This window comes from Epinephelus fuscoguttatus, linkage group LG9 (genome assembly GCF_011397635.1).
Source record: "Epinephelus fuscoguttatus linkage group LG9, E.fuscoguttatus.final_Chr_v1".
NCBI classification, from domain to species: domain Eukaryota; kingdom Metazoa; phylum Chordata; class Actinopteri; order Perciformes; family Serranidae; genus Epinephelus; species Epinephelus fuscoguttatus.
The window spans coordinates 25,014,887-25,027,761 of NC_064760.1; the positions used below are offsets into that span (position 1 = coordinate 25,014,887).

The window sequence follows — 12,875 nt, forward strand, 5'->3', positions numbered from 1 at the left end:
TTGGTGTATGATGTACTTTATGTTTTTAAACGTGTATGACCACATGAATTTCCCCTTGTGGGATAACAAAGTTTGCCTGACCTGACGTGAAATTAGCTGACAGCTGGTTCACAGACACAACCCAAACAACCAGACGTTCACGATCGTTAAGGTCAATGTGTAATTTATTCCCAAACAATACATTTCTTGGTACATCGACTTCATTTTACGTGGGTACGGAAAAGTGACTGCTCATGTCGAAACACAATGTCCTCTTTGAAAATGAAATGTTTTACCATACAGAAACAAAACAAGTAGGTGACAGGCACTCTTCACGCTTTGGGCCTGCTTGATGAAGTACTAGAGATGCTCCTGAGACATACGGTATGTCTTGATGTTACGATGGACACTGCTACTGGACATTACCTCCATGGCAACTGGAAGCTCTGAAATCTCGCACATGAGAACTGCCTTTTTATTTTTTACGCACAGCCACCTCGACAAAATGTCACTCACTCATCTGTTTGGAAGATTAAATATACTACCTGTCTCCTCGCCAGCTGTCTCGAAACCCTTAAGCAGTCTTTACTTCGGTTAATCCCCTTATCATATTTGTATAAGCAACTGCTGGCTTGATTACCCTCTTGTTCGCGTAGGTGGCTCAAGTAAATTCCCCCGATCGGATGGCTCATCAGATGAGTTGACATCATGTGTTATGGACGAACTGTTTAGTGAACACTGTACATCAGCAAACTGATCGAGCAATGTATTCCTTTTACTGACAATTCACAGACATCAGTATAGACAGGAGTCTTTATATTGACAAATGCTAATGCCATGCAACTTTGCACAATGTTGCAATCCACAATGCAGTAAGTTTTCCCGAAACAAGACAAAAAGCCAACATTCCAAACAAAGAAAGCACCCATTATATTCAGACAAACATAATGCAGCTATTGTTGTTTTTCATGTTAGCACAAAAAAACAAAACAAGGATACAGTATGTGGGGGGTGAGGAGTTTATGTTTGCATAGCCATAAACTAAGGTAGAGACAGAAAAGGACACAAAGATATAAATGTATATCTACAGTTTTGACCCCAGCATACAGCAGTCAGTCCATCTGTCCGTCAGTATGTTATTAATAAGGTGGTGCGTCCAAAGAGGAAACCGTAGTGGGGAACAGTTGTGGCTCAGTGTTTTAAGACTTTGGATCTTTGCTACATCTGGACATAGTTTAACAGTCACCCATGTGCCTAGTCAAAAACTTTTTTTCAACTACATAAATAAGGTCCCCTGTTATGCTTCCTGGGCCTCATCCACACATTCCCAGAAAATATATATGTAATGTCCTTTGGATGAAAACTAGATTAATGTTATAATACTGCATACGTTTGGGTAATGGGAGTATTTCCAAGAGGCATTCACTCAGAGTCAGTCAGGACAAGGGAAAGGGTAGAAAAAACATTTTACACAAGGGTATGTGTCTCATAAAAAGGTGCAATCTGTAACAGTCAAAAGTGCTCTCCCTGCTTTGTAATGGTATTGTTTCGTATCCCATTAACATGTGGCTGTAATTTTGAAAAACTAAATCCTTAAAAAGGTGCACATATAAAACAAATCAGTTAATAACTGTATTTTGCAAGTGTGATAAAGTCTGTATTCTGTCAGTAAAACGTATTGTTATACTAAACTTGAAAAATGACACTTTACAGATTACACCTTGTCGAGTGGAGAAACCTTTAAAGCAGCAATAGATAACATAATACTGTCTCAAAGAGAAGGAAAAATAAAAATTCCAGTGACATCCATAGTTGTGTTTTTTTTTCACCAGAGACCTGCACATCACAGACCATGGTGCAAATATTGTAAAAATAAATACATAAATACATACATGGGTAATCCATCCTTACATACATACACATATTGTATCATAAAATAAGAGAAATATAAGATAATTATAAAATTCATATGTACAAATGCATAGTCCATATGCGTCCAAGAAGAGGCCAAGCAATGAAGTTTCCTCTCTTCGTTCAGGGTTTTGTTTATGTGTTTTCCATGTGGGTATGTGTACTGTGGGTTAGAGTCTGTGTGCTGTGGTGTGCATGGCACTTACTGTACAAGAACACAGGGGTTACACACCAGATCACTCTGTGCTGTTTCCTCTTGTCTCACCTCTACAGTCAGTGGGTTATTAGTGGGTAAAAGTTCACAGGTCAAAAGTTGAGAGGTACGTGACCAGGCGTGTTCACGGTGTCTGACGCGCGTGTCCGGAAGAGCTGTGTGAGTGAGAATACGGACGAGATGAGGACAGTGCAGCGTTTGGCAAGTAGCCTCACTCCATCGCTCTCCCCCTGACCCTGTCCAGACCCAGTGAGGCCCACACTCTTACCCCCAACCCCGGCACCAGTTCCAGCTGTCTCAACAGCTAAAACAAACTCTCGGTACAGACCTACTATCTCCTTTAGCTTGTCCATGGCCTCCTGGCTGTCATCGTCGTCATCCCCGAGGACCGGACTTGCATTATGACAGATGTCACAACCAGGGCAGGGGTTTGTTCGCAGGCACGCTGCTGACAACTGAACCAGGGCACTGAAGCTGTTAGATAAAGAACGTAGGGCTTCATCAGGAGCCCAGCCTACACGTGTGGCCCGTTGACACCCAGATGCCAAACGTCGAGCCTCTGCCTGGAGAAGGCTCCTCTCAGCCTCTGTCATGGCAGCGGTGCTTGTCCCAGTGCAATTTGGGTCCGGTGCTGGGGTATTACTGACTTCAGTTCCATTGTGATTCAGGTCAGGCCCTCCTTTTATGCCTGTGATATCCTGCTTGGAGTCTTGACATGATGTTTGTTGGGATTGTTCAAGTGCCCCCCTTTCTAATACCAGCAGAAGTTGGTCTATATCTTGACGTAGGGAGGCAAAACCTCCCTTCAGTCCACCATAATTCTTATTAGTAAGTGAACGAAGAGGACCACCAAATGAGTTTGTAGGAGAAACCGGACGGGAAACTAGGGGACTGAGTTCAGATGAGGCAGTGGAGAAAGTGGAGAGTGGGCGGGGGTTATCCCTCAGCAGGGACAGAATATTGGGCTTTGGAGAAGGTGTGGTAGGAGAAGAGACAGGTGCGGGTCGGGCAGGTTTGGGGCGTGTGCGGCGGGAGAACTCGTAAATGGTGAGCTCTTCGTCGAAGCTTATACCATCCTCAGTGTCACCACTGAAACAGTTAGCGTAAACGGTGCGACAGCCACAAGCTTCCCGGTGCTGCTGGGGAGGAGTAGTGTCAGCGAGTGAGGACGTCGGTGAGTCACCTCCAATTTGCATGCTGGACACACCTCCCAACCCCACTGCTGAATGGGGCCGTGACTGAGGCTGCTCTGATGAAACATTTCCACTGTGTGCACTATTCTCTTTAAAATTCAGATTAGGGTGGGAGCCATTGGTCCCACTGGCCTTTTTCATGTGTGAGGTCACATCCTGTGCCTCTTTAATGGTGGCTATGACAACTTCAGCTCCATCCTCTAAAATGTCCCCTTTCCCTCCTGGTTTTGAGGTAACAGTCTCTTTTTCCTTGACAGGCGTCTTGTTTAAGTCTGATAAACCACTCGCTACAGACAAACCAGAGCCGAATCCAGAAGTGTCTCCATTGATGGAGCTAGTGGAGGGGTAGTCAAGAGTTCCTAAAATCTCCTGGGAACGGGTCATGTACCAAGGCAGAGCCTGGATCTTCCCTCTCAGGGCAGAAGCCGGCAGTCTGCCTCCCAGGCTGGAGGAGCTGGTCCTCAGGTCTGATCCTGATCCAGATCTTCCAGGCTCTCTGATTTCGAGGCCCCCAACACCTTTGGAGGTGGTTGATGTGAGGGAGGTTGTAAGGGTGAGAGGTGCATCTGTATTTTTGGGTGACAGGCTTTCATGACTCAGAGAAACCCTCCGTACGCTGCCATTACGGCTGCTCCAAGGGTGGATTCCATTTGGTGGACTGACACTGTCCTTAAATATCCCTTTGCTCGGATCAGTTGGGGTGACAGGAGAGCTAGCAGGTAGTGACAATGGGTGGAAGGTGCTTGGAGAAGTGGGTTTGGGGGGCACTGGAGGGGGAATGGCTAGCTTTGTACCTGAATTAGAACGAGGGATAGGGGGTAGGTTTGGTGGCTTTTTTGCGTATAGGGCAGTCCCATTGTTTTTCTCCTCAACTTTAGGAGTTTCCTTTTCATCAGGAATAGATGCTTTGTCATTGGAAACAACATGTGTGGTATTCTCATGTGTCAGAGCTTTCTTTTTTTTGGGGCTGTTTTCTTGCATTTTTGTCTTTTCCTCAGTTTGTGGTGTTGTAATAGGTAGTGGCTGCTTGCTGTACCGTACCGCTGTGATCAGGGGTGATGACAGAGGCAGTCCACCTGACCCTGATGTGACAGATTTGAACTCCATGGTGTCTGGCTCCATTTCCAGAAGTTCAGAGGACAGACGTCCAGAGGCGTCCCCATTGCAGTGGGCATACGATCTCCCATGCTGAGGGGATTTGGGAGGAATGATCTGGGGTTTGGGAGGCAGCTGGGGCTTAGGTGCCAGTGGTGGTTTAACCTTAACTTCAGGTTTTTGAGATGGCTTTGGTGGACTTGGCTGTTGGTTGGGAAGTTGATTTGTGGGGCCTTTAAGTGTCTCCACTTCCGTCTTGACTTTAGAGGATTTGGCTTTATTGGCAAGGGGGGAGGATGGCTCTTTCCCCGAGACAGCCGAAGGACCACTCCAGCTTCCACTCAGCCGATTAGCATTCCGTCGGTCAGCCAGCTCAGCGTCTGTGAGAGAGAGAGAGACAACTCAAAATGAAAATACAGAAGGAGAAAGGCATCAGTGGATTTATTAACGAATCTTTCCCTCGCCTCTTTTAATCACATTAATGTTTCAGTGTTGTCACATGTTGCCATTACATAAAAATCTCAAACATACTACCATAAACAAAAGACCTCTACAAAAATATGACAAGGACAAATTGCAAAGTCATAACAAACATGCTGTAAACAAACCTGATAGATCGGGAACAGGAGGAGTAAATCTCTCCTGTGCATCAAAAAACTCATCTTCAGACTCTGAGGCAGTTTCTTTGACCAAAAGAGCTGGTTTCGGATTGGGAGAAGGTGTCAGGAATAGACTCTCTTCATCCTTAGAGAGGCGCTGCTCAGCCTTTCCTGCTTTGCTGATAGGCATTGAACTCGTCCTTAATGGGACTTTGGGAGGGATCTTTTTCTTTCTTTTAATGGGTGATCTTTGAAAGGGTATGCTGTCAATCATTCTCAAATCTCTTGAACTAGGGATTTTAGAAATGCGTCTAAGTCCCTCCACTTGCCGCTCCTCCTCATCATCATCATCATCATCATTGTCATCATCGCTGGTAGCCTCTGGCGGGCTAGGCAGGAAATCAGCCTTGGAGAGCTCAGCAAAGCAAAGGCAAGAGTTGTCATTGCCACGGTAATTGAGGTTTGTGGGTCGCAGGGGCCCTTGATGGCGTTTTGGCTCCAAGAGGTAGGGGTGGTGAACGTCCAGACTTGGTAGATCCTCGCTGGTGCGTGGTCCACGGATTGCATCCAGACGAGTTGGGGCTTTGGCAGCGGCACTGCTCTCCTCCAGGGCAGCACTCAAGGAGCCACTGGACAAGCTGGAGAAGCTGCTGGTGACCCGTGGGTCAGTGTGGTACCAGGTGGTCTCCAGGTTCATTTCTTCATCCATAACACTAAATTTACGCAGACCACTTCCTGTTGCTCCTCTTTCTTCTTCACCCTCATTTTCCTTACCTTCTGTTGTCACTATTATCTTCACTTCCTGTTTGCCTTTGTGCTCCTCCCTCTCTATTCTCTCCTCCTCTCTCCTCTTCCCTTCCTCCTCTCTCCTCCTTTCTTCCCAGTCCTGACTTGCTGGGTCCGGCCGTTGAGAATCCATTGGGTCATCCTCATCTGTTGAGTCATCTGAGTCACTACAGCAGCGGGACACATAACCTAATAACACCACAAGCAACAAACAAGCATTGTAAACCAATATGTTAGTAAACTCGTAGAGCAGAATATGTTTTAAAATATGATGATATTTCTTGAGTGGTTTTTCTAACGGTACCCGTACTGGCTGGTCACATATGTGAAATATCTATCAAATGGCCAAAGCCAGAAAGCTATTGTTTTAAGTTAAACAGTTTTTGCTCACTTGATAGGGATTCATAGCACACGCCCTCTATTATGGCGAACTTCCCACACACACCTTCTTCAGCAGGAATCCGGTGCACCCTCACTTTTGGGCGCCCCAGACGGAAGACATTGACACTGGGATCCACTAGAAGTTTGCAGTAGCCTCCCAGCAGACACCCTAAGTCTTTGGCTGCCAGAGAGTCCATCAGTAAGGCAAATGGCTGTAAGGGGAGGGCATTGCAGAAGATAAGGTAAAGTGATTAAAGCCAAAGGGGAAGGGAGAAAAGGCGATGGAGGGGGAGAAAGAGGGACAGAGAGTCACCTTTGAGTTCAGTGAATTAGCTTTATATAGCTACCACACACCCCCTTAGGCTGCGTACTGTTTGTGTATTGGAGGAGAAATGCTTGACCTACATTTACTCTAGCGTGAGCTTCAGCGTGAACATGGTGAAGTGAGTGAATATCCAATTTTTGGTTCTGTGTCAGTGTATGAGGGCCTACATGTTTATGAATAATAAAGCGAACTACCACGATGTCTGCCCTACCTTCATGTCGTGCAGTGAGATGCGCAGTAGGCTGACTTTGTCCGACTCAGAGAGCAGCTCCACTCGGCTGATGCTGCTGAACTCCACCAGTGTAGAGATCACATTGAGCTTGTGGTTGATGACCTGACTCATCCCATACTTGGCTCCCACCAGCAGGCTGACCAGTACCTCCCTGTCCTGAAGCTGAGTTTGGATGAGAGTAAGTAAAGGTATGTAATGACAACAAAATGAGCAGAAAAGAGGAGGAAGAGATGGAATAAGAGAGAAAGGCGAGAGGCACAAATGTGTTCTGAGAGGAAAGATATGTCCCAGTAGTCAGAATAAATTATTGGCATTGTACGTTTCTGCAAATCAGAGATAAGTTCCATTTTTACATTTCACACCCATAACAGTTCAGATTATATGTATATGAGCTGAGTTTCTCAACAAGAGTAGTGGGGGATGGTGGACGGCTGCCAAGCCATAGACAGCAGCAGACCACTGTTCGAGACCAGAGAAGAAGCAGGCATTTTATAACTTGAGTTGGGCTGTGGTCAATGTATCCTCATACAACGGTTGTTATAATATCTAGACTGTTAATACCCCTCTAATGACATCATCACGGTATGCACTTAGGGCAAAGTTACATAGGTTGGATTTAGGTAAGTTAAGTCATTTAGGTTAAGCACGTAAAGTTTTGTAGGATGGATTTAGAAAAAGAAACATGGTTGGGCGTCATTATGTTACACACTTAATGTAAAGTTATGTAATTCACATAAAGTTACATAGTTTGAGTTTAGGGAAATAACATTACATTGGTTAGGTTTAGGAAAAGAAATATAGTGAGAGTGTACCTTAAAATAACTCAGAGTTCACTTGAGTTCACACGGGACACAAACACTAGTCTCCTGGGGTAAAGTCCTGTATTTGTTTGACTATCCACCACCACAATCTGCCTCCTTATGCTGAGTTTTGCTGCCTTTTTTTTGGCAGTTTTGAAAGATCCAGAGTGAAAGGGGGATGACGTGCAGCAAAAGGCCACTGGTTGGAACCAAATTGAAATGTAAAGTTATATAAAACACATAAATGTTACATATCCATGGTTTGCACAAATGTACAATGCCAACATTCATTGTAACGTTTGGGTGGGAAACATAACATCTAGGTTTATATTCAGCTGAATTTGTCAAGCTTTTTGAATGCTGACATGTTATACAGACCCATGACTGAATTCAACTCAAGCTGTTACATGTTATATCTCTTCACAAACAGGCCCACCAGGTGATATCAGGCTCAGGCCCACCAGGTGATATCAGGCTCTTAACCCTCAGGCTCTTAACCCTTACCATCATGGTAGCTGTGTAGGACCGTCCCCCATATGAAATGAGCTCTCCAAGCTGAGTGAGGTAGGCCAACCGAGCCTGAGTTGCAGAAATGACCTAAAACACAGCAGTAGACAAAGAAGAAGAGAGAAGAATAACACTGAGGCAGACAGTGAGGAGACAGAGTGAAAGAAAACCGGGATGGATGTTATGGTTGACTCACTGACCAAAACAATTCTCTCCACAAAGAAATATGCGCCACTCGTTTTCCCAGAAACATTACCCAATCCCCAGACCTGCTATTCCCTTTTTTTAATCATCCTCCCACCCACCATATATCTTCCTCCCAACCTGCTGTCACTTTACCACCACTTTAAACTTCAGGGAGATTAGCAGCCGCAGAAGTGTCAGCTAAAAAGTGCCCTAAAGCCACTACTAAACTGCCACTATCCATCCACCCATCCATCAGTCTGTATCTACCTTCTGGCGAGGCTCTAGCAGGGACTGGATCTTTTTGAGGTGGTAGCTGATGGCTTTCCTCAGGTCCTTCTCCCTCATGTTGCTCAGCAGTGTGGGAGAGATGAAGCTGTCCATGCCAAACTCCCTCCTGTCATCACCACACACAAACACACACAGGAATGAAATTGGAAATTGGAAGCCAAACGAAATTACCCGCCTTGCTACGTGATTTAGTTTTCCCAAAACCAATAAATTGGTGCAGCATTTGAAAGGTGGAGGGAGCCAGGGACTTATAAAAAAACAGTAAGAGCAAGTGTGGAATTGTAGGTAAGAGACATGCAGTATAATGTAGCTGATGTTAGCCTCATGAGCTAGCTGGCATATATGTGTTTACATCATAGCAAATGCTGGCCTAAAAGTGCAGCTTAATTTTTGCTAAAACACCAAACCATACTTTAATTGTGTCTTGTCTCACTGACCATTTGTCAGGTTACTACAGAAATGAAATACACTAAAGGTGAGGGTAAGGCTGACATTAAAGACTGTTCGTTACTTATAAGAGGGGAGGGAGTGGTGCAAACCCGCGGAAGTACTTAAAGGGCCAGTGTGTAAAATGGGTTGAAAACAGTGACATCAGTGGTCAAATTCTAGATTGCAGGGCTCACTCGCTCACCCCTCCCATCGGGTAAATGACGGTGGCCTCGCAGGGACAAAAAGCCTTGCGCAGACACGAGTTTTTCAGGAGTAGGTCTATCTAGCGACGAGGTGAATGTTTATTTAGAAATCTAAACCATGTTATGATATGGTAATGAATCCCTCACGAGCAGGAGACCAGAGTAGCGTTCGGGAAAAAGGCCAGTTTATTTTAGCACTCCAAAAACTCCGGTAACACTCCAGGGGGTAAAAGACTCTGACTCTTCTAGCATAACACACACACTCCATACACACATACTCACTTACAGTACCTAGCAGGGACCCCCTCCCCTCTCTGCTCCACCAATCTCCAGCCTGCACACTGACTGACAGCGTAGCCGGTAAACAGAGCTCAGCTGTTTATTTAGCCTAGAAATATCTCCGGACTATAGTAGCTGCAATGGACGACTTTGAACGCGATTTTGAAGAGTTTCTTGTAGCAGACACAGACCCAGAGCCATACCTGTTTGAGCCGGAGCATACAGATGAGGAACTCCATGTGTTGGAGCATATGTTGGAGGCTGAGCGGGTGAGAAGAGAGGCTGAATCCTCCGCTCCAATTTGGCTGCACAGAATGGGATTCAGTGCTACTGCTACCATCGCTGGGGAGATATATCATCAGGAGGAAAAGCGCCGCAGAGAGTGCATCACAAGGAGTGAAGTTGCGTCTTCTTTTCCTCGCAGATGACAGTTCGGGTTCATTCTCTCCTGTTGCGTGGTAAGTGTGGTCCATTCGCAAACTTTATAACTAAAAAAACGTTTCACTACTCTCCATCGATGAACTACAAACACTCTCTGCTGTTTCCTCCTCCTTCTTCCTTCCTTCTGCTGTCTTCGTTGGTTTATTTATACACGCGAAACGCGTTCTCTGGCTGGCTGGATTGTCCGCTCGGGCTGCCTTACATACATGGCGGCGCAAGATGGCGACCTCTCTAAAGCAAGGCCCTTGCTATATATATATATACATAAACATATTAATGGGTAGAATATTCAGATTCAGATTCAGATTTGACAATAAACGATGCCAAATATTACACACTGGCCCTTTAAAATGATTTTTAAGCATTGGTGAGGGGGTTATGTTTTTAGATTTGGCTTAAGAGAGGGACATTCAGCTTTAAATGATCATATTTTGTATTTATCTTAAATACCATACCCTCAGAACCCCAAAACTAAGTGTGTTCTAAAGGCATGTTTTCTTTAAAAATCCTCAAAATCACACCATTTATTATCAGGGAAGCTCAAAGAAAAAGATTATGGAGGTCCAAGGAGGTATATATATAAAAACAAACAAAAAAACAAACACACACCCCTACTCTGATAAGTAAAGTACAGTCCCTTAGCTTTTCTGCATAGCTAGCTATAGCGTTGTGTCACATTCCTGTGTTCCTAAGGCTGTATGTTCCCCAGGTCTATGTAGCACATAATGGAAAGCTAAAAATTATGTTCCCCAGCTCTGTATTTGCTTGATATGACACGGGCTGCAGTTAAGGGACTGAATCATGACTCTAACAGTCATAAAATTCCACTGGGCTCTGCCTTAGTGGTACGTGCTTTACCTGGTGAGCTACTGGGACACCCTATTTTTGTGTAGAGAACAACTCCCAAATATATATCAACCCTAAATTTAAAATAATAAGATTTAGTCAAACAGTTAATTACACAATTAAAATAGAGGAAGAAAACCAAAAGATGAAAAAAGGAGAAAAATAATTATCAAACACTTGCCATTTCCAAACAGGTTAGGATGAGGAAAGAGGTTAAGGGTCAGGTTAGTTTACAGGTACAAATGTGACCCAAACACGATAGGAGGGTTGATGTGTGTGAACAGTAGTTGGTAACATAGGACCCTGGGAACATAACTGCACTCCTGTAAAATTCAGTCACGTGGCACAATACATATAAATTATCACAAATATTCAATTCCAGGTTTCATATCTGAGATCAGTAAGCCTGCCTATCAGTAAGTAAGCTTGACTTTTTTACATTAAATCCAAATTAAGACTTCACTCATGAAAAAAAATCTTAAAAAGCACACTGATTTTTGTGGAGCAGACATATCTGCTGATTTTTATTTTTATTTTTTTAATCTTTCCAGCACTGCCACTAGATGATACTAAACAGTCACATTTTAACGGAACTGCAACCATGACTGCATCATCACTTTAATCTAAGGCAAAAAAAAGCCTGCGTCTGCAAAACAGAGTATTTATGACTGCAATGACGCATATAATCATATTAATCTGAGACCAGTGCGTCAGAGAGGTGGTCTTTTGGGAGATGGATCTGTGCTTAGGTGTGTCTTTGCATTTGAAGCTTGGTGGGAAGGGGAGAGACAGCAAAAGACAGAAAGAGGGAAACACCTAATAAGAAACTTTTGCTCCACTCACAGGAATTAGAACACACCCTTGTGCACACACGCACGACATGTTCCAATCACATTAATAGATTAGGCATTTAGGGTGCACCCTTATCCCACACAAATTACAATGACTGCAGCTATAGAGCGAGCTCAAGCTCTTAGATCATCATAATTAAACCAAATCTATAATGAGGAGTGCTGGAGTCCAGACCATAGTGTCCCACCAGTGTGACCCTCAAATGACATGCACACACAAAGTCACACAAACATATATGACTCACGTAATATTCTTGATAGAAGCCCTTGTCTGTCCACAGCTATCCAGTCTTTCGTGCATGTGCAGGGCAGCCAGGCGGAGTGCAGTGTTACACTTCATCTCTACTGCAAAACGCTCCTGCAGCACGTCCCCAACACTCTGGAAACACACACAATCACAGCGTAATGCACATAATGCATGCAGCCATTACAAATACACATGCACATTACAGTAAACATACTACTGTACACTTGAAAAGCATTATATTTTTACAGTTACTTTTTATTACACCAGCATACACTTAAAGTCAGACATTGCAAAACACAAATCTCCTGAGCATCTTTATAAGTAAAACCAACACCGGGACACCCAGAGTGTCACTCATACAGCAAAAACAAACACAGCAGGAAGCAAAGATTCCTCAAAGAACAATAAATCAACATGACACAAGTGGCTCTCCCAGTGCTTTACTGTGCAACACAAATATGCAAAGACAAACTGTGGCTTTGAGGCTTTTAATCCAGCGTTGAAATATAGTCTCAGAGTTGAGCTACATCACAGCACGTATCTGACTGTACGCAGGAGCTCTTTGTTAACTTAACAAAATGTTTACAAGGTGATACAAGGCCACAGTAATACATTGTATTATATAAGATTAGGAGTGTTTTGAAGTAATATGAGAAAGAAGCAGGGAGCGACTGCATGTTAACTCCAAACATTTCCTCAACTTTGATTCAGGCTCTATTTTTGTAACTTTTCTGGAGCAGGTTTAGAACACTAGAGCAAGTTGCCAGATCTATTAAATAGTGGATACAGCTACATTTGGCAAGTGGGAACAGAGGTTTATTTTTATTATATGAACATTTGGACTTGCTTTCCACATGTAAGTAAGGAAAAAGGAGTCTTCTGATTGAGGTTGAATGACAAATTTTCTATTCTACTGTAGCCAGACCCATCTCCACAGCGCTGTGTCAGTGCCAGAGAAAGGCCTGGGAGCACACATTATCATCCTGCTATAGGGGAAAATGCTCTGCTGTGTTTGTATTTCTTTAAACCAATCACAACTGTCTTGGGTGGCACTGAGACCGAGATGCCCTTTTGGAGGAACGT

At 44.0% G+C, this 12,875-nt stretch overlaps 1 protein-coding gene across 3 annotated transcripts in view; it reads right to left on the bottom strand.

Annotated features, from left to right (window-relative positions):
- Positions 1-134: 134 nt before the first annotated feature.
- frmpd1b (FERM and PDZ domain containing 1b) overlaps positions 135-12,875 on the bottom strand; it is a 35,229-nt gene continuing 22,488 nt past the window's right edge. For 2 of the 3 annotated variants that reach the window (XM_049585459.1, XM_049585460.1), the window contains exons 11-17: positions 11,791-11,924; positions 8,476-8,602; positions 8,020-8,112; positions 6,695-6,877; positions 6,169-6,370; positions 5,001-5,966; positions 135-4,772 (exon numbers count right to left, since the gene is read on the bottom strand). In XM_049585459.1, coding sequence (XP_049441416.1) covers positions 2,197-4,772; positions 5,001-5,966; positions 6,169-6,370; positions 6,695-6,877; positions 8,020-8,112; positions 8,476-8,602; positions 11,791-11,924 — 4,281 coding nt within the window. In that variant the 3' untranslated portion in view covers positions 135-2,196. The remainder of the gene's footprint in view (positions 4,773-5,000; positions 5,967-6,168; positions 6,371-6,694; positions 6,878-8,019; positions 8,113-8,475; positions 8,603-11,790; positions 11,925-12,875) is intronic. The other variant, XM_049585461.1, reaches the window with a different exon arrangement.